Source organism: Hydra viridissima, unplaced genomic scaffold (assembly GCF_058129835.1).
Source record: "Hydra viridissima isolate aposymbiotic clone 2 unplaced genomic scaffold, HvirCarnegie_v1 scaffold_1, whole genome shotgun sequence".
NCBI classification, from domain to species: domain Eukaryota; kingdom Metazoa; phylum Cnidaria; class Hydrozoa; order Anthoathecata; family Hydridae; genus Hydra; species Hydra viridissima.
The window spans coordinates 15,627,431-15,648,023 of NW_028324300.1; the positions used below are offsets into that span (position 1 = coordinate 15,627,431).

General features: G+C 30.1%; 3 protein-coding genes across 4 annotated transcripts; 2 read left to right on the top strand and 1 right to left on the bottom strand.

Annotated features, from left to right (window-relative positions):
* Positions 1-228: 228 nt before the first annotated feature.
* On the top strand, positions 229-8,707 carry LOC145187438 (negative elongation factor D-like). Its single transcript, XM_080063835.2, has 16 exons — positions 229-458; positions 550-665; positions 2,147-2,256; positions 2,341-2,444; positions 2,549-2,656; positions 2,760-2,897; positions 5,760-5,899; positions 6,111-6,231; positions 6,352-6,418; positions 6,594-6,706; positions 6,844-6,986; positions 7,226-7,340; positions 7,422-7,517; positions 7,666-7,806; positions 8,219-8,348; positions 8,477-8,707. The coding sequence occupies exons 1-16, from the start codon at positions 318-320 to the stop codon at positions 8,494-8,496; spliced, it is 1,803 nt and encodes a 600-aa protein (XP_079919961.2). The 5' UTR covers positions 229-317; the 3' UTR covers positions 8,497-8,707.
* LOC145187439 (ectonucleotide pyrophosphatase/phosphodiesterase family member 5-like) lies at positions 8,355-11,162 on the bottom strand. Its single transcript, XM_080063836.2, has 2 exons — positions 10,048-11,162; positions 8,355-9,253 (listed from the first exon to the last, which is right to left on the bottom strand). Exons 1-2 carry the CDS (start codon positions 11,096-11,098, stop codon positions 8,676-8,678), a joined length of 1,629 nt encoding a protein of 542 aa, XP_079919962.2. The 5' UTR covers positions 11,099-11,162; the 3' UTR covers positions 8,355-8,675.
* A 3,876-nt stretch (positions 11,163-15,038) lies between these two features.
* LOC145187763 (galactose-3-O-sulfotransferase 3-like) lies at positions 15,039-18,064 on the top strand. 2 transcript variants are annotated; one of them, XM_090077035.1, is made up of 4 exons: positions 15,039-15,237; positions 15,458-15,541; positions 16,172-16,246; positions 16,467-18,064. In XM_090077035.1, exons 1-4 carry the CDS (start codon positions 15,149-15,151, stop codon positions 17,515-17,517), a joined length of 1,299 nt encoding a protein of 432 aa, XP_089933161.1. In that variant the 5' UTR covers positions 15,039-15,148; the 3' UTR covers positions 17,518-18,064. The 2 variants fall into 2 exon arrangements, with proteins under 2 accessions (XP_089933161.1, XP_089933162.1); XM_090077036.1 differs by lacking the exon at positions 16,172-16,246.
* Positions 18,065-20,593: the final 2,529 nt, after the last annotated feature.

A 20,593-nucleotide genomic window follows, 5' to 3' on the forward strand; every position in this document is an offset into this window, starting at 1 on the left:
CACTCTTTCAATTTCGTTATCAAGATTTACACATAACTATGATTCTCACACATAACTATGATTCTCAGACATAACTATGATTGTTTGTTTAATTTAATCAATTTATGTTTATGGCTACAATCAAGATGTAGCTGAGTTATGATTATGTAATCAAGGCGTACAATGAGTTATGATTATGTAATCAAGATGTTTAATGAGTTATAATGATGTAATTAAAATGTACAGTGACTTATAATTATGTGATTAAAATGTAAAGTGAGTTATGATTATGTAATCAAGATGTACAATGAGTTATGATTATGTAATTAAAATGTACAATGAGTTATGAAGACTATGGAGTAGCTAACTACAATAATGATGATGATTACCCTGGATATCCTGGTAGAGATAGCAGTGATGAAAGTTATTCTGCTCCTAATGAAGAGCTGGATCAAGAGGAGTGGTCTGAGGAGCCCATGGTAAAAAAAATTTAACTTTTTTGTATTGTATCATTTTACATTTATCATCTATTTATGTAAGCAAGCTACCTAGTGATGTTTTTTTTATTAGCAACCTAGTGATGATTTTGAATACCAAGACAATCATGCAATAGTAAATGAATGCAAAGAAGAGATGAGCAGTAAAGATTTCATAATGGAACCTGGTGTTTCCTCTTGTGTAAAAAAGTATGTTTCCCTGAACTCTCAAGTTTAATTATTAATCCCTCTTCAGTAATTTTGACTAATAGTTTAATAAAGAGCTTTTGTCTACCTAATGTATGCATGAACAAAGGAGATTTGATACACAGATGAGATGGCACGGTATATATGTTTATATAAAATGCACTAAAGCAAGTTTTGAAAATCAGCCGCCATCTTGGTTGACCCAAAACATTTTTATATTTAGTGCGGAACTACGGAGAAAACATAGCTGATGTCAAATCAAAATATTGAAACAAATTGATAATTCGCCAGTTATACTTTCCAGGTTATATTATACTACAATGAATTGTTTGCTAATCATTATCTGGTTTAGCTCATTCTAAAATATATGGAATACTGAAATAGACATTCAGATAATTGTATGTCAACACAAAATTAGCAGACACCATGTTTTACACAGTATAAACGTTTCTTGTGGAAATAAAAACAAGTGTTTGTGCGTTGTTGTTTTTTTTACCAAAGTCAAATGGCTAATTAAAGATGCACATTGTCAAGTTTAAATTAATTTCTTTTTAAGTGATTTCACTGACCTGTAAAAATAACAAAATCAGTGTGCTGCTGTCTACTCACTATTTTCTTTCTTCCTTTCAGCCAAGCCGAAAAATATTTCTCAGCATCCCAGTACCTGATTTGCAAGTACTTTTCAGCAATAGCTTTTATTAACAAAAAAGATGATTTTCCATTGGGCTACACTCTATCATATGATTAGTTAATGAAGAAAAAATGTTTACATACAAATATATTTTCAATATTGACTGTAAAATTGCATGGCACCTTACATTTAACAAGGATAATGAATCATTGCTGTAATGTTCTACGTTGATTTTGAACAATTTTTTACACAAAATGCAAATGTCAAGAGCATCTTTTGAGGGAAATATCAATGCACCTTTTGTTTTCAAGTTAATCAATGCATATTGTTCATTTTTTCTACATGTATTCAAGTTATAACTTAATGAATATATAAATATGTGTGTATGTATATATATGTAAATGCATATGTATACATATCACTATTATAACATTTATATATGCATTTATATACATGTAAATATATATTTGTTTAAACTCACAAACTTTTAGTTTTATTTTCACAAAAATCTTTCATACTATCTGAAATACATTATCTACATGTCTATTTTAGTATTCCGAATGATATTGGAATGAACTGAAGAATACTTTCAGTTAGCAAAAAATTCTTTACATGATAGTATTAGTTGCCAAAATTAAATTGATCAATTTTTCAATCATTTAGTTGCAATAATTGTAATTTTTTGATTTGGTTTAACAAAGTTTGAATTAAAATCCTAAGTGCCATGAAATTGTTTTGGGTTAACCAAGATGGCGGCCAAATTTCAAAACTGGCTTCACAAAAGTCACGTGATGCCATCTCCTGTTTATTAAACCTCCTTGCCATGAACTTATCACAATTTACTTATTCAAAGGTTTCTCGATGCGGGAGGTTACCGTGAAGATTTTATTAATTTACTGGCAGAGAATTACCATGGGACTGCTCAGGTTGCTAATTTGTTAGCTGATTGGCTCATTGTTGCTGGTGTGTTCCCTTGTTAATAATTTTTTCCTAAAAAAATTGTTTGCTTAACACATGATGTAAGCATGTAATGTTTTGATTTATCAGGGGCATCCGTTGAAGAAGTTCAAGAATTGGTTGAAAAACATCTTAGAGATCTAATTGTCAAGAACTTTGATCCTAAGAAAGCTGATTCAATTTTCTCTGGGCAGGTATTATTATGACATTGTTGACTTTAGTTTCCAATTTGTTACTATATAAATATGCAATTAATGATTATGAGTTAATAGTTATTTTTTTATTTATCTAATATCAGCCACCTGGCTGGATTGAGGAAATGATTGCTTATTCACCATGGAGATCAATGTTTTATGAATTAGCAGATAAACACCCTGACTGCTTGATGCTCATCTTCACCATCAAAGTAAATCTTCACTATCTTTTACCTTTCTTTAAAGCTTTTGTTTTCGCTGCTTTTATTGTTATAAATTTTTTTTTCCTATTTAATTTTTTTTTTTTAATCCCAGCTGATAGCAGACTCTGGTTACCAAGCAGAAATCGGCTCTGTGTCATCTGCTTGTACTCAGTTGGAAGTGTTTTCAAAAGTACTCACCACTTCTATACTGAATTATTTTAAGCAAGGAGCTTCCAAAAATGATATTGTGGTTTGTGCCTAAGTATCTTTGTAAATTATTTTTTGTTGTTTTTTTCACTCTGTTTTGAGGTTATACAGTATTCATCATGATTAATCATTCACTGTCAGCATTCATTCACTAGTCTTAACAGCTTTGCAAATAATTGATAGATTTTAAAACCATGTGTAATTTAACAAATCATTAAATGGAGTTTTTAATGGATATTTTAACAGTTTAAAAGTCTGCTGTAAACTTCCAGCATAGAAACTTAGATAAAATTACATCATTTGTTGTTCTAAGTTAATCATACAGTTATGTTTTTGTAAAAATTCATTTCTCTAAAATTTATTTAGAAAAGTTTGATATTTAAAATTAATGTATATTTACTTATTAAGTACCCTACATCATTTTAATTGTCAAAAAATTTTAAAGATAGATAAAGTAAAGAGTAAACAGATAGAAAAGAAAACAAATTTTGTGATCTTAAGTGATTTAATATTTGATCTTCCAAAACTATAAAAATTTGACCTTCCAAGACAAAAATGGGAAATAACTCAAGAAAAATTTATGCTTTCATACATCAACAAGAATAATCAGAAAAAAACAGTTAAAGTTTGCACTGGACTATGTTGACTAGCCAGAATCCATTTAGAGAAAATGTCCAATGGTCAGATGCATTAAAGTTCAATATCTTCAGATTTGATGGCCATTGGCTTCAGATTGGAGAAATAAGGAAGAATCTCTGACTTTAAAAAATTTAAACCCTATGGTAAAACATAGTAGTGGAGAGTTATGGTCTGACATTCTATGGCTTGGTTTGAGGTATCTTCAGGTATCTTTAAGTTTATCAATAAAATCTTGATGAAGGAAGTATATCATGGGATCTACTATGGGTGACCCAACAAAATAATATTAAGTAGTAATATATAATTTTTGATTAGTTTCTATAAATAAAAATTGAATCACTATTAACAAACATTGCAGAATTTATGATACTAAATTATGCGTAACTAGCTGGAATACCCAGTGCAATGTGGCAGGTTTTCCAGCTATTAAGTATAAAACTTTATTGTATTAATGCAGTTGCAGCTATGTAGTCATGTTTTTGGGAACTAAGCTACATTATTTTAATGTAGCTTTTTTGCAACAAACACATCGATAAATTACAATAATATTCTCTCCAAACAAAAACCTGTCTTTTCAAATTTTCTTGTTCATTTATGCTGTATGTTATTCCAAAAATATCCCTCAAAAGTTGTCATAAAAATCTGCTAACAGATATTTGCAATTTTTTGGTTTTCACTGGTAAAAATTATTAAAGTTATTAGCTCTGTAATCACCTCCTCACGGGGGGGGGGGGGGAGGAATGGTTGGAGGGCTGGAGCTTGGTTCCAGCCATAAGCTACCTGAACTTGGAGTCCGGGGAGAACTAAACTTGGCCTAAAATCTTCCCAAAGAAAAATTAGATCTGTGTGCAAAATTTGTTGAGAATTAGATCAAAACTGTGGATTCATGTAAAGATCACATCCACATACACATACAAGTTTTGGGTTTGAAATATTAGATTTACTAAATTTGTAATAAAATTGTTTTTACTCAAGTAATACTTCATTTAATGCTTTAATGAGTGACATTTTCTAAAATGTGTCATTAAATTTTTAAAATTAGTGAATTATTTGTAATGTTATTGAGCCTCAAGCGAATGCATGCTGTCACTAGAATTAATTTTGAAGGATATTTTATTTTGAGAAATAGAGTACTCATTGGGTATCCACAATGAAATTTGGTCAGTTTCAAATGAATGATTTAAAGAATTATAATGATTTTTAAGATTTTCAAATCAAAACTGTAATTTTTTTCTTAACACCATCATGTGCCATCTTGTAAAAATGCTTTTTGTACTTTTTTTGATGCATAAACCCATTTTTTCGTCATATCCTCAAGTGATACCACTAGTGTCATTTCAAAATTGATCAGGAGGACTTGATGGAGCACTCTTCAGGAGAATGGGATATGTTAGCTGATTTTGGAAAAAAATTTGCCTTGTTTTGTTCCTACCACTCAATTATCTTTGAGTAATAAATTAATGCTAAATCAGGCCAGAAAGGTGCAGATATGTAATGAGTCTTGATAAAAGGCAGCAATCTCTTTTTCAGACACTTTTATATAGATACCAAATGTCAGAGTCTGCTGAGTGTAGAATGGAGGATAATCGATACCACAACTTCAAATTGCCAGATGAGGTGTTTAGAAGCAAAATTTCTGAGTGTGAACATATTTCAATTTGTTTTTGACATCTTTACCTTTGAGTTTAAAGTAAAATTGTTGTCTGGGAACTTGTGCGAAATCCTTTTTTGACTCAATTTTTAATAATCCATAATGAGGCATTGATTTTCTTGAAGCAGCAATTTGTACAATTTTCTTGAATGCTGAATACCTTTCTTGCTGTCCAGACTGTGTTTTGGTTCTGCATTTTTTCACTTCCTAACTTTTTTGGATAGTTTTTGACTGTCTGAAGCATCTGATGTCTCCTACAGTTGATTTTGTAATGTTTAATTCTTTTGCACTTGCAGAATGTGAAGCTAATTGATATTTTAAGTTAAATTGTCAGACTTTTTGTAATTTAAAATTTCACTGCCAGATATTACAGCGACCAATCTTTGTTTACATTTTGCACAACAAAGTAAATCTAGTTCACTGAGGTATTTATGGTAAAAAAATCGAAGTAAATTGAACATGTTGCTATGAAGATATTTTAATTTGAACTTGGGCAGATTTCATCACGGATACCCAATATCTAGAGTTTCTAATAAAATTTTAGAGAAACTTAAAATGTAAATTGTATTTTTTTTTTTACATACATATATAAGTAAAGTATCCATTTCGTTTTAGAAGGTTTGCTGTCATAGTAACCAACTGTATATTTATACGCAATGCTTATTGCACAAACTAGAGGAAAGTCTTGAGACAGAACAGCAACGTGTTTGGGTTAAGAGACTAATACAAAATCTCGAAGATGGCGCAAGAAACAGGTGACAGAATACAAATGAAACAAAAGTTCACCATTTAGTTATGTTGAGAGCAGAGTGCAGAAAAAAGACAAAAACTGCATATTATAAAACATATATAAAAAAAAAGCTTTAAATATGTTAATGAATAAATTGTCTTTCTACAATATAACATTTTTTTTTTCATATTTTTTCTAGCATATATTTATGTTAATTATATGATATTTCTATTTAGTGGTAATAACATATGGCACCTTGTTTTAATTTTCTTGGGATGCGGAAAGTATCCGCGACTCTTCTACTCGCTGCTGTCGCTGATGGGGAGAAAAGCTTTAAACCCTGGTGACGTCACTGTGGTACTTTAAAAATTTTAACTTTTGTGCGATTTTAAATGTGCAATTTTAAATGTTGTGCGATGCTTGTGTTCGCGTTATTCTTGTTATTAGTTTACACAAAAAAAAAAATGTATTTTTCAGCTGTACAAAGCATATAGTGGGTCAGAACCGCCTCCTGTTAGATTTCTGCAAATTCCAGCACTCATAGGTAATCATCAGTTGTTTCTTTTTTTCCCCTGCATTTTCATAGGTAATTGTTGCTGTTGATAAATTTTTTATACAGTTAATAAAATTATGTAAAAAGGGTTGGAAAGGTCATTCACTCACATTTGTTTGGTTTTCATTTTGAAAATGAAATAAATTGAAATTATATAATTTTGTAGAAATGCTAATATATGCCATATTTACTCCTGAATCAAGTATGTCTGCCGAGAATAAACCAAAATACCTTTTTTTGCTGGCCTATGCAGTGTCCGTTTATGAAGTCTGGAATGAGGTACGTATGAGTATAGATGTGTGTACACTTTTTTGAAGATTAATTCATGGATGTTTGTATGTTTTTATAAGTTTAGTATGTTAGTTGTGTATTACTTCCAATAAAACCTAGCTTAACCTTTTTTTTTTTAATGAAAGGGTTCACGGGATTTGTTGTATCAAGACGAGTTAAAGCCCACCTTACTAGCAATCGAGCGTGTTCACTCTATCTGCACAAACAACATCGGAGTCACAATAACGCAGTCTTCTTTTGATATCACTACTCTTTTCCAATGTATTAGGTAAAGTTTTGACGACAGGGCTACCAGCTAAAGATTAGAACAATTCCGGACTCTTTAATTAGATACATATGTGTATTTATGAATATATGTATGTAATGCAATGTATGTATCCGGAATCGTACTAACCTGACGTTGGTAAAACTTTTTGATCATAATGTGGTCAAAGAGGGTTACCAACTTTTGATTGTGGTAGCAATTTAACTTAAATTAATTTAATTTTTTTAATTTATATAATATAGATACCCTGTAGTTTCGATTGGTTTGTTAAAATGGATAGAATTTTGTATGTCAGAAAAATACTACGAAAAAGTTATTACTGAAGCTACCCCAATGCAAATCATTCTTCTAGATGAGGTTTGTAGATTGCACCTAAATTGTTTTGGTAGATTATTGTGACCCAATCTTATTGTGGAATTCTTAAAATCTATTGTTTAGATGAGCAACAATCATCCGTTACAGCACGAGCTCATTATGAACCTTTTGCAGCTTCTTTTTGAGAAGAATTATCCAAAACTCGATACCCTTGTGGAGGTACTATTATTGTTGTTAAAAATTTATTTTTTTTTTCAACTTTTTTTTTTTAATGATTTAAATTTTTTTCAACAATTTTTTAACAGTTTTTTAATATAATGAATTTAACAATAGTAATGAACATTTATTTTGTTGAAATTTTCGTTAGCTGGAATTTAAAAAAACATTAGTGGATCGTATGGTACACATTTTGAGCCGTGGTTATATTATTCCTGTGGTGACATACATGAAAGATTGTATGAATAAACAAGTAACAGATGTCTCTCTTCTTCGACATTTTGTTGCTGAGGTATTTTTTAAGCATTTGATTTTTTGAGCTCTGTTATTTTTATTGTCGAATGTTCCCTAATAAAAGCTTTTGTTTCGTACATTTCGTTCATTAAGTAATCTTAATGAATGAAATGTACGATTAATGAGAGGAAAAATATTTATAATTATCGATCAATCATTAGTTTTAATCTGTGCAAAATTATATTATTACTGGAGTTATCCTCTCCCATATAAATTAAGTATTATTTCTTGTTAATTAAAAACTTACTTAAAAAAATTTCATTCACTGAAATTTTTTATAAAGTAATTGAAAAAAATGTTTAATAAAATCCATAAACTCTTTGATGTTCATCTTTTCTTTCACTGATATTAAATAAAAGTGGAGTGGACTCTTAAGAAGGATTGATATTCGATTAATGTGTTTCCTGCAGGTACTCGAGATGATTGGTCCTCCTTATTCGAGCGATTTTGTGGCTTGCATGTTGCCTCTAGTTAAAAACGAAGAAATCTCAGCTCTTTTGAAAACTGCGGATCAGCAAGATGATGTTACAATATTTTTAAGTACTGTTTTTATTTTCTTTCTTTTTTTTTTCTTTTTTTTCCTTTTTTTTTTTCGTGTTCATAATAGTTTTCTTATCTCTCTTCTTGTTTTCTGTCATCTTTATTTTTCAGGTCATCTCTTTTTTTAGGTCACTGTGAAATTGTATGACTGGATGCCACATCGGAGATTGCGAACAATTTCAGAGAAGAGGAAAACTAATGTTGGAAAAATTTCCAAGCATTACTAAAAGCGGTGCTAAATGTTAGTAAAACTGACTTTGTTGTAGCCAACTCTACGGTAACATGTGCACGCTATTTTAATCGGAAAAGTTCCTTCTAATGTAATAACTAGCAAATTATTGGGTCATCTCTCTCATTTATTTGTCTGTAATTTTTGCCTCTGAATTCCTTTAAGAATGGTTTAACTCGTTCAAAGCAGCCATCATGAGGTTCTGGCCTTATATTTAATATGTGGCACATTAAAGAGTAAAGATCGATTGTTTTAACGCACCATTGTTTATAACCGACTCGAAAAGAAGGCCCGCGTGCTAAAAATGCCGGGTTCATCGTGGCCTCAATATTACTATAACCACGCTCACCTCGTCTCCATCTTCCTTTGTAATAAGATGGCATATTTTCATTTGTAAAAACTGTCCACCCTGGCTTTGGTAACATAAGAATATCGCCTACTCTGTTACTGTTCTTAATGTGGAAGTATTCCGGTATATCTTCTTTCAAATAGACCTGAAAGTTTCCCCTTTTACTCTGTTTGCTCAGTATCTCGTACACCGGTTTTTTTTTACTCGGTTTTGTAGTTAAGAAAACGCTTGTCATTCCATCGACATGTTTGATGTATTCTTTCACGTTTAAGTATTTATCAAGTACAATCATTTGAGTATAGTTGGCGTTGACGGAACCATGATCACCTAAAAATTGAGAACAGTTTATGCAAACTCACTCCTAGGATGTAATAATACGAAAATAGACTTTAAGTTCGAGGATAAGTGCTTAAGAGCATATCATAGTCATTCGCTTTAGATGTCGATATTTGCTACGCTCTGGAAACAAGGCTGTACTTTTAGTGAGCCTAAGTGTGGTTGAGAAATCAATACATTAAAGCTATGACATGGTCATCGTCTAAGTCGCGTGGCATATTTTTTATCTCCTGTATCCTCTTGCTGTTTCATATTTCATTATATGCGTAAATTACTTTATGAAAGAGTTTTAAGGTTTTTCACAATGATTATTGCAACTACGTGGTGTGTTTGATGTGACAGAGATGCGCCGATTTTTTTTTTTTTTTTTTTTTTTTTTTTGCTGAACCCGAACATTCGGTCATAAAATTTTTACCGAAATCCGAGCAGTTCGGCCGCCAAACTTTATTATTTTGAAATTATTTGGAGTATTCAAAGCAACGATTGAAATGTTTTACATAAGCGAAAATAGCCAAGTTTCATGATTTCAAGACTGTTTAAATGACTTCGAGGCTGTATTTGATACAAAGATTTTGTTTAAAAACTAATTGTTTTTTTTTTTAAAGAAGAGTTTTTAAAAAAGACTAATGGAGGTAAATTTTTATATAAGATGGCTGTTTGTGGTGCAAGAAGTAAAAATTCTTAAGGAATATTTCTCTTAACTCTCACCTCTAAACACAACTCAACACAAATTCAATCTCAGCTTTTTTTGATGAAAAGAAAAAAAACTATAAAAGAACTCTTACCCACTACGATAACGTTTACAATTGATTGCAAATTATTCTTGGTCAGTAATTTTTGTACAAGGCCTATATTCCTATCTACAGATGTAATAGCCTTCTCAATCAGCTTCTTTCTCTTTATATTTGTCTTATCAGAATCTGGAGAGACTATGTGTGCAACTTTATCTACCGTTTCTATATGCAAAGCAACGAATGTGACGTCGTTGTTTTTTAGCCAATCAACAGCTTGCTTTATACGCTCTTCAACTGGCATTATTTTGGGACTCTTTATATTTACAACTGCACCCGCATTTTCATCGACACGAGAATACTTCTCTTCTGGGAGATATGACGGTTGCATTCCGCCGTACTTTACCCGATATCCTGGCCAAAACGATACTCCACTCTGATGCCCTTGTCTTTGGTTGGTTATCCAAATCGGAGTGGAATTGTTCCACCACCCTGGATCAGAGTCTCCATTAAAGATCAGACCAGATTTTGAATCTCGCATCGTTTCACTAATCATTCCGTGATGTTCTGGATATAATCCGGTCACTAGACTTAGTTGATTCGGCAATCTTACTGTTGGGAACACATTAAACACAAATTCTGTAGAAACGCCTTCTTTGACAATTTTGTTTAAATTTGGTGTGCGTACTTTACTGCGATAATCCCAACGAAAACCGTCTATTGAGATAAGTAAAACCTTTTGTTTCACTTTTTTAGAATGTTTTTCCATTAAATGGCTGCTTAAACTGCGATCACTTTGGTGGCACACTTTACGAGTTGACAAATGGTTGTATAAGATGCTGCCGGCAGCCGGCTTTTCATCAAGCTTAACCTTGTGGTTTAAATTATATCCTTTAAACAGCCAATCAGTTTTATTAGTGTTGAACATTTCATTTTCTTCAATTTTTTTATGATAGTGGTGTACGCTTTTGTTGTTTCGCTCCAGCTTTTTGTTGTTGTCTTCGTAATCTTTGAAATTTCCGGTTGAAACAAACCAATTGCGAGTTGCGTCACATAAAGAGGAAACATACAAAACAACGAAAATAATATTTTTATGTCGCATCATAGTTTTCTAATCGTAAACCGATTGCCTACATGCGTATGGATTTTACTCACTGAAATAAGTTGATTTATGCCTAATATTTGGACGAAGCGCACATTTTCACGGTTTATGGATTTGAGTACTGCAATCAAAGTAATGAAAACACAAAAAATTCGTTTGTTGAGTTTAAAATTGCAGGGTTTGCAGTTTGTTTCGTGCAAAATATATTTAAGCGTGGTGTTTGAGCTTTATGTACCGTTATGTTTTTAGCAGTTTTGTGTCGTTGAGATTTTTTTAGATTTTTGACTTCGGATTGATTTTATTTTTAAACATTTTTCTAAAGCTAAGCCAAGTAAACTTTGTAACGCCATCAGCAACATAAAAAAATGAACGATGAACATCGCATTCAATTTTGAAGACGATCTTTTGATCATCAGAAAATTGAAGTTTAATTTCCTCGATTCTAAGGTTTCCTCAAATCTGAGGCTTTTTTAAATCACATAAAAATGTGAAATCGTCTACCGTCAAATTCACAACTTCAAAAAGTTCATCGAAAAATTCGCTTTGAAAAATTTGGTTCGCTTTTTACTAGTATTAAATTTTAAAGTTGCTACTTTGAAATTTAAAACTGGTACAAAGCGAATTGTTACTTTGGTAAATACAATACTTTGTTACTTTGTTAAACACAATACAAAATATTAAAATGGTTGTGTGCTTCTGTGTTGTGTTTTAATTGCATATCAACCATCAAAATATGTTGTAGATGGACTTACAAATCCATAAAAAAACCATCATAGTTTCATTTTATGTATTATTATGCGTAAAGTTCTTCAGTCCCCCACGAATTTTTAAAACCCCACCGCATTTACACTCAGCTTAAGTATCCTCAAGAATCCTTTAAACTATAAAACACTGATGCTTTAAACCAATATTTGATCTTCCGAAGTATCAACTTTGATGGCGTAGTTAATGCTGCTAGAATTTACTAAAACTATTGTTGTTTTTTTGTTTTTGTTTTGTTGTTTTTTGTTTTACATAGTATCCCCATTGCTTTTTAATAGGTTAGGCCATGACTGTAATGAAGTGCGTAGAAACTTTCTAAATTTTGGAAAAAAATAAAAAGATAATCTTCAGTATTTTTTATATTTGGAAACAACCACTTTTTAAAAAAAGTTATTTGTGCAGGTTCAGCAGCACGAATGATCAACATCAAAAAAAAAAAATTTTTTTAAGAAGTTTAAAAAAACGAATAAAAAGACGTCTTTTCAGTTTCAGAATTTCTTGAACTGCCAAAAGAAATAAAAAGAATTGAGCGAAATGTAACAAAAAATCCAAGTAAAAAAACGTTTAAAGAATATTCTGAAAAAAATCAAGAATTAGTTTGAACCTTAGTTCAATGTTGCTGAAAGCTCAAGAAGAGACTTGCAACTACGCTAAGTGAATACGCATCCTTACACATTTGGATCAGTATTAGCAATCTTGGAACAAAAAAAATCATACCATAATATCATTTGGGTCATTCTTCTTTGATGGAAGCAGAAATCATAACTTAGCAGAATAAACTGTGGTTGCTCAGTTACTGATGAGGCATATTTATTTGTAAAAGTTTGAAAATTGTTTTCAACTGAACATAAATGTCTTATAAATATTTGCATATAATTTATTTTAGAAACATCTAGTGATGGTGGTAATGGTGACTCCGTGGACACGCAATGGTTTTTTACTTTTTAAAATTATAAGAGACGAAGTAAATAAATAAAACACAAGAATTAACTTTTTTTCTCCTCGATCAAATAAATTAATCAAAGGATAAAAAAATGAATTTTTGTATCGAAGTTTTATCGAACTACGAGTAATTAAAAAAAAAAACTTCTCATTGCATTATGGGTAATTTCTTCCAAATTTTCTCGCTTAGAAGGTATTTGTAAAAAGTGTTTAAAATTTTAGATTTCCTACGATTTGTGCACATTTAAATTATTAGGTTAATGCAGTTTGTTTTCTGTATTCTGTTTTTTAACTATCAGGTTTAATTGTAGTTACCAATCGACGATTCTTCAACTTGCTTGTAAAATGCATGCGTTGTAAGCTACAATCTTTTCTATGAGCAATACCACAGTAGCAAAACATCAGCTCCAAAACACCTAAAAATCAGGTGGTTTAAAGTAAACTGGAATAGTAATAATTGGACCATGGAGTCCATAGAAAGGTACACATAGTATCAGGGAGTAAACCTTGATAAATTTCAGAAATATTTTCAAAATGCTAATCCTTGTATAAAATGAGGACCATGGTTAACCTTCCATTCTTCTTTTTGATGCTTTTTTTTCCTGTACTAGACTCTTTAGACTTCCCCTTGTAAACTTTATGAAGAAATTTGCATGTAGTTTACAAGCGCTCTAAACGGGGTGAGACTTCTGTCTGACTTTATGAATTCTTTCCATAATAAAGATGATAAACAGGAATTTCTTCTTTCTTCCTACCCTAATATAGATAGCTTAATATTTTAATAGCTTTGTAGCAGACTCACATTCTCATTTTAAAATACCCACAATCCTTTGTGTTTAAGAAAATATTAGTTCAGTTAGTCACCATTTTGTTTAAAAGCATGGCGTAGTAGTTTTTATACATCTTTCGACTACTTTTTCATTAATTACTAGTGTCAATTGTCTTGATTAACCAGATACCTTAATTGGCTGAACTCGTTTAGGTGTAATTGCTTTAGACCTAGATCTGTCAGCTCTATCAAGATATTTACTTCATTAAGCATCAAACGACTAATCGCAACTTAATTTTAGGTTTAAAATTAAAAAAATATAATAAATTATTTCTAATATCTCAGAAAATAAAGTTACTACCCATTTATACGCTTCATAAATAATACCTGGATAAAAATATTAAACAACGGTATTTTTGACTAAAATTAATACTGTAAATATAGTCATAAATAGCAATATATAACTGATAATCATCAAAGGGGCAGTTTAAAAAAACATCGTTCAAGATGAGCAGTTTCATGAACATTTTTTCATGACGAGTAAAAATTACTTTTAAAGAAACGTAACCTAATTTTTATCCTTAAAGTAACAAATTATTTGTCAAAAAATTTGATTCAATAATTCATGCATCTTAATCTTTTTTAATAGTTTACGATGATTTCGGTATTTTTATAGAAACACAACCTAATTTTTATTAGGTTACGTTTCTTTAAAAGTAATTTTTACTCGTCATAAAAATAGGGCAGTTCCCTATTACCCAGCAAACATTTAGTCTAAAAAAGACGTCTTAAATATGTCTTTTAGACGTATTAGACGCTTTTTATACTTCTAAAAGACATCTTTTTTAGACTCGATGTTTGCTGGGTAACCTAATAACTAGTGACATAACTTTTTATAACGAAGAAGTCCCGCAATTATTAAAAGAACCGAAATACCAAAGATTTTCTATTTTATTTCAAACTGCATTTAAAAACTTATCTGTAAAAGAAATTTTTACATGAAAAAAAAAAAGCATTACAATAGCGAGCCTCGTTTTACATCTTTTTTTTCACATTAGTTAATTGTTTAGAATCGAGTAGAAAATAAAATCGGTTATAAAATGGTAGGTTTGAAGCAGGAAAAGTTTATTATTTTATCATAGACTTCATTTTATTATAACTTCAAACCATAGAAAAAAATACTTTTAAAAAAGGTCGAACATTTTTTATAACTATCTTAAAACATTTTTTATAAGGATTGTTGATTTTATTTTCAGTCGTTTCATCATTCAATTCAATTAATGTTAATTATATTTTTGCGGTCGATTACTTTTACTTACTTTTATTTATTTACACCTAAATGATTACGAAAAATTGATTACGGAACTGTTGTATAAATGACATCATTGACCAGCTCTCTAAGTTTATCACTGCCTTTTTTGCAATAAATCCATTTGAAAATTATAAAGTAATTACGGGCATTATCCCTTATGTAATCTGTAATATGCTTCGCGTTTACATTATTTTAGCAAAATATAAAAACTACGTGAAAAAGCATAAGAAGTTTCCCATAAGTTTGAAACCTGTTAAAAACTTTTGTAATGAAGTTTAAAGATAAAATATTGTCCTCTCAGCGACTTATAAAAATTCTCTTCGAGTGGGTCGTGTTGATTTTAGAATCTCGTTTGTGGTAAGAGCTTTAATTAGCGTAACATATACTATTGTTTTGTAAACGTGTAGAAAGTTTATACTTTGCGCTGAATATATTTAATATTGCTAGATGATAAAATAAATAATTATATATTTAACATGGTTTATAACGCATTGAAGATAGCTTGTTAAGGAAGCCACTGAAATATCTTTAGGTTTTTTAACTTTTTTTTAGGTTTGTAACTTTTTTTAAACTTTAGGAAATTTCTAATTGTTTTGGCGCTTTGGAGTGTGACTACTTTGATTTACTTCAACTACGAATGCAGCCGTTCAATTATCATAGGGTATTTTTATTTATTTGACTTTTTTTTATTTCACTTAACTATGGACAGTTTTGTTTACATATTAAATGTAAAAGTGCTTCGTTCTTTTTTTGAATTCGTCGCAATCAAATTTTCTTGATGGAAAAAAAAAGTTAAGCGTTCAACTTCAGCGGAGGTTTTGTAGAGGCTATAGAAAGATTCTTTAGATAAAAGATTATAGAAAGATTCTTTAGATAAAAGATCTTCATATAAATATCTTTCATAAGACGATTTTTTTTTATCTAAAGATGTTTGTTTAAGAGGTTTCTACTGATTTTATGTGCAACTTCTACTTTATAATCAATATCTTCATTAATATATTTTTTTCAGAATTTCTAAATTCGCCATCTTGTTATTAAATCAATTATAGGATATCATTTTTATACTAGCGATGTTTATAACAGCAAAACATCACTGTTTTAGAAAATTATTAAAATTATTTTAAACATTCATTGTTATTTAACTTTAGAATTTCATTTTTGACACAAAGAAATTTTCAATAGAGTGAAGGGTTCTCAACCCAATAATAAAATTTCTTATTTTCTAAAAAAATGTGAAAAAATGGCTACATGCAATAACTATTTTTTTTATTTTATTTTTTTCATAATTCAGAAACGCGTCATTCTATGTAGGGGTTCAAGAAAATATGAAAAGGATGAATAACAAAGTGATTCAGAATGAAGAGAGGTAGCTCTTGTAAAAAATTAATCTAAAACAGCATTCATCAAATAGTCATACCTTGTATACTCTAATAATTTTTTAATACTAATACTAATGCTTATAGATTAAATATACTAGCTACTAATTTGTATTGACATTTACAGATAAACAAAAAACAGTTTTACCAACTATTGATAGCTTTTAGCATCTTAATAGGTAAAAAAAAAAAGCCATTTTTACTTTTAAGGAGCAACACTCTCCGACCTATTCAAAACGTAATTTTTCTCAAAACGCATAAAACAGGATCTTCTACAGTGACAAACATTATGCAGAGATACGCTAAAGCGCACAAGCTGAACGTCGCTCTTCCACGTTGCGACCATCGATTTTGCTATCCGCATAAATTTAACAAATCGTTTTTATATCTGCACAATGAAAACGAGACTTACAATATTCTATTCAACCATGCTGTATTTCATAAAGAGAATATGTTAAATATTATGACTGGTCCTAATACTAAAGTAGTGACTATTATCAGAGAACCGTACTCACAATTCGATTCCACAGCACAATACTTAAACTTTAGAAAGTTTTACAACATAAGCAATGAAACGTTGTTACTTGACGGGTTCTTTCAAAATACAGACAATTTTTTAACAGAGTTTCTTCGATCTTCCGACCTCACTGATGGAGCGGGTACTTATTCTCTCGCTAAAAATCCAAACGCGTTTGACCTTGGTTTTGATGTGTGGAATGAGACCTCTGAATATATTGAAAGTATGATAGATTCTCTTAAACGAGACTTTAATCTTGTAATGATCATGGAGTATATGGAAGAATCTTTAGTGCTGCTAAAAAATGAGATGAATTGGAATTTGGAGGATGTTGTATTCTACATTCATAATGCAAGGAAAGTTAAAGACAAAAACACTAATGATGTAAAAAGAATTAAGGATAAAATTTTAAACTGGAACAAGCTTGACGCTGCAATATACAACTATTTTAACAGAACTTTTTGGATGAAGGTTCGGAACGCCCCTCCTGGATTCTATGAAGATGTTAAAAAACTAAAGGAATGGAACCAGCATTTAGTTGACCATTGTTTTTTCTTTAAACCCAGTAATTTATCAGCTAATCTGTTTAAAAGATACGCTTTGTACCAAGGAAATTTTTGCTCAGATTTTTTAAACGAAGATTTAAATTTTACAAATTGGTTCAAAATTGAAAGATATTTCAATATAGAGAGGAAAAAATTTCGTGTAAAATACTTCGTAGAATCAAAAAATATTATTTTTTAAAATTAAAAATTAATTTATAATAATTTATGTAAATTTTATAAACTATATAAGTAGAACCTAAAAAAATATATATTAATATAATTTGAAATGTATTATATTACAAAATGTCTTTGATTCAATTACATATTTTTGAAAAGTTAAAAACTTAAACAGCTTTTTCTCGACCGATCTTTTTTCCTGATACACACACACAAATATATGTATGTATGTATGTATGTATGTATGTATGTATGTATGTATGTATGTATGTATGTATGTATGTATGTATGTATGTATGTATGTATGTATGTATGTATGTATGTATGTATGTATGTATGTATGTATGTATGTATGTATGTATGTATGTATGTATGTATGTATGTATGTATATTTAAAGTATGGTTTTTATCTCAGAAATACAACTCAAAGTTATAAAACAATTAGGAAAAGTAATTCAAGTTTTTGTATTTTCAAGTTTTGTATTTTTAAGTTACGTATTTTTGTTGTAATTTTATTTTGCTTTTGTAACTTTATGAAAACCATGAGAAAATGCTGTTAATACTTTTTATGGATTCTTTTTTCATGTAACCTTACAACTAATCACCCTTTATCCCGTTCAATATTCTCCATTTGAGAGTTGATTGCTGCAACTATCACGTCATATTTTCCTTGTGAAATATTATGACATTTTTATTTTACCATTTACGGTAAATGTCAAGAATAATCGAATCAATGTTAAAAAGGTACAAGTATATCAACAAACTAAATTTATAATTTTGTGTGCAAATGAACTTGTATAAAAATAGCATACATCGTGAAATTTAAATCGACAAAGAGTACGGTTGAGAAAAACGGATTAATCATGAAAAGGGTGTACAGTTATAAAACTTGTTACGTACGCATTTACGCGAACTCTCATGCACTTCACGAAAAAAATTAAAAGCGTTGCTAAAATTTATGAATTTTTTCATTGACCTCGAATGTAAAGCATGACGTTTCCGTTTAACATAACCGTTTTTATCTCTAACTAAAATTTCAACGTCTTAACATAAATGTCAGCGTCAAATAATTATTTACATAGTATGTTAATTAGTTCCTTTGCGTCATTAATTACTGTGACATTTCATATAAATTAATTTTGCTGTTCAATAAATTTCAATAAAATTAATTTAAACAACAAGATATCTTCCAGTGATAATGAAACATGCTGGATAAAATAAATAATACTGAACTGTTTAGTTTGTTTGGATTTAAATTAAAAAAAAAAAAAAATTCAAAAAAAAGAATTTAAAACCACTGAATACGAATAAAACCTTTTATAAAGTTTCATTTCAGCTGTGAACCACGTTCATTTTACGCATTTTTTAAAAATAAGAAGTCGAGACTTTCGAGGAAATTTAACTGGTTTGAGATTAAAAAAAACAAACAAACAAATAAGATGACGTGTTGATGACGCAAACCATAAAGATAAAACTATTTAAGATAAAGAAGCCCAAAAGAAATATTTTCTTAGAAATATTACAAAACATTCTCAATTCGTAAAAAAAAAAGGGATTATTTAGTTTAACAATATAACCTTTCATATAGTATACGAACCCAGCAAGCACACAACGTTAAAACAACGTTGAAATAACGTCGATCAACATTATTTCAACGTTGTGTGCTTGCTGGGAAGCAACTTACTGTTGATAAAAAAAAAAAAATTAAAGTGATTAAGGTTTAATGTGGCACCGCGCGGTTGTGAAGTTGATATTGTAAATAGATTATTTGCTGTCAGATGGTAATACAGTAATAGTAAAGTGAATTCACTAGTGTCTCAGGAAACCTATTATAGTTCCCCCACAGGACTAGACTATGTAAGAGCATGATGTAAGCCTGTAATTAGCTTCACACAAAATTACTTTGTAAATACCATTTGTTCTGGTGCAAGGTAAAGACACAAACTGAATAAATTCCAGAAGACCCTGCTGTAATATACCTTTTACGTTTTAGACTACAATACATGGAAAAACCAAATTTTTTCTATTGAAAACTTTATTTTGAATGCTATATGCAACTCTTTAAGTTTGCATAGAATAAGACGCTTTTTGCATAGTGTATGCTAATACTTAAGTAGACTTTTCTTTCCTACCATTTGTCTTGCAAACTGATCGTCACGATAAAAATTGGCTACTTCTATTAACGTGTTTTCAGTCTAGATTTTTCCGTTTTTGGTATCTTGAATTGATAAAATCCTTATCTTTTTTCCCAGTCTCGTGTTATACCTTTGAATCAAAGTATTTAGCAGCATAATTTCTGGAGCAAGTTGAATTACCAGGGGCTTCGGTCACCAGTTGAATTTGGGTATTCCCTTAAAGTTTTTATTTCATATTTAGTTTTTTCACTTAGAACATTTGAAGGCCGTGGCATTTTCATCTCAGTTCTGTGTCACAAACACCTTGTACCGTGTACAATAAATAGTTCCATGTACAATGTATAGTTCTGTGTCACTAACACCGTGTACAAGTATAGTTCCATGTACAATGTATAGTTCTGTGTCACTAACACCGTGTACAAGTATAGTTCCATGTACAATGTATAGTTCTGTGTCACTAACACCGTGTACAAGGTTTTGTTCGTATGTTTTAATTTTTTTTTTCTATTTTTTTTTTGTAACAGACGTTGGTCGTTACAGAATGCCTGCTGGTGTCCTGAGAAAAATGGATAAAAACTGGAGATTTGGAGTTTTATTTTTTAGCACCTTTTTCGGCGTAATTACAATTGAATGGTAAAAGATAGGGTGCAGTATTTGTTTAAACAACTCAAAACGATTAGAGTACATGTATGAGCATATATACATGTATAAGACAGTATATCAACAATATTTGCTTTGATCGCTTTCTTTTTTCGAGAAGCTAATTTTTCTGCTTAAAACAATTTTAAAATTATAGAATATCAAGAATATATTTTTTTAAACACCTTTTTTTAGAAACAATAACTGGAACTAGATGAAGTTTTGCTTCAAGAACAGTTAAATACTCAAGCGTTAAAAATTCCAAACTCAGCAAAGTACACATTATTATTAGACTACAATAACGACAAATATTATTCTTCTGCA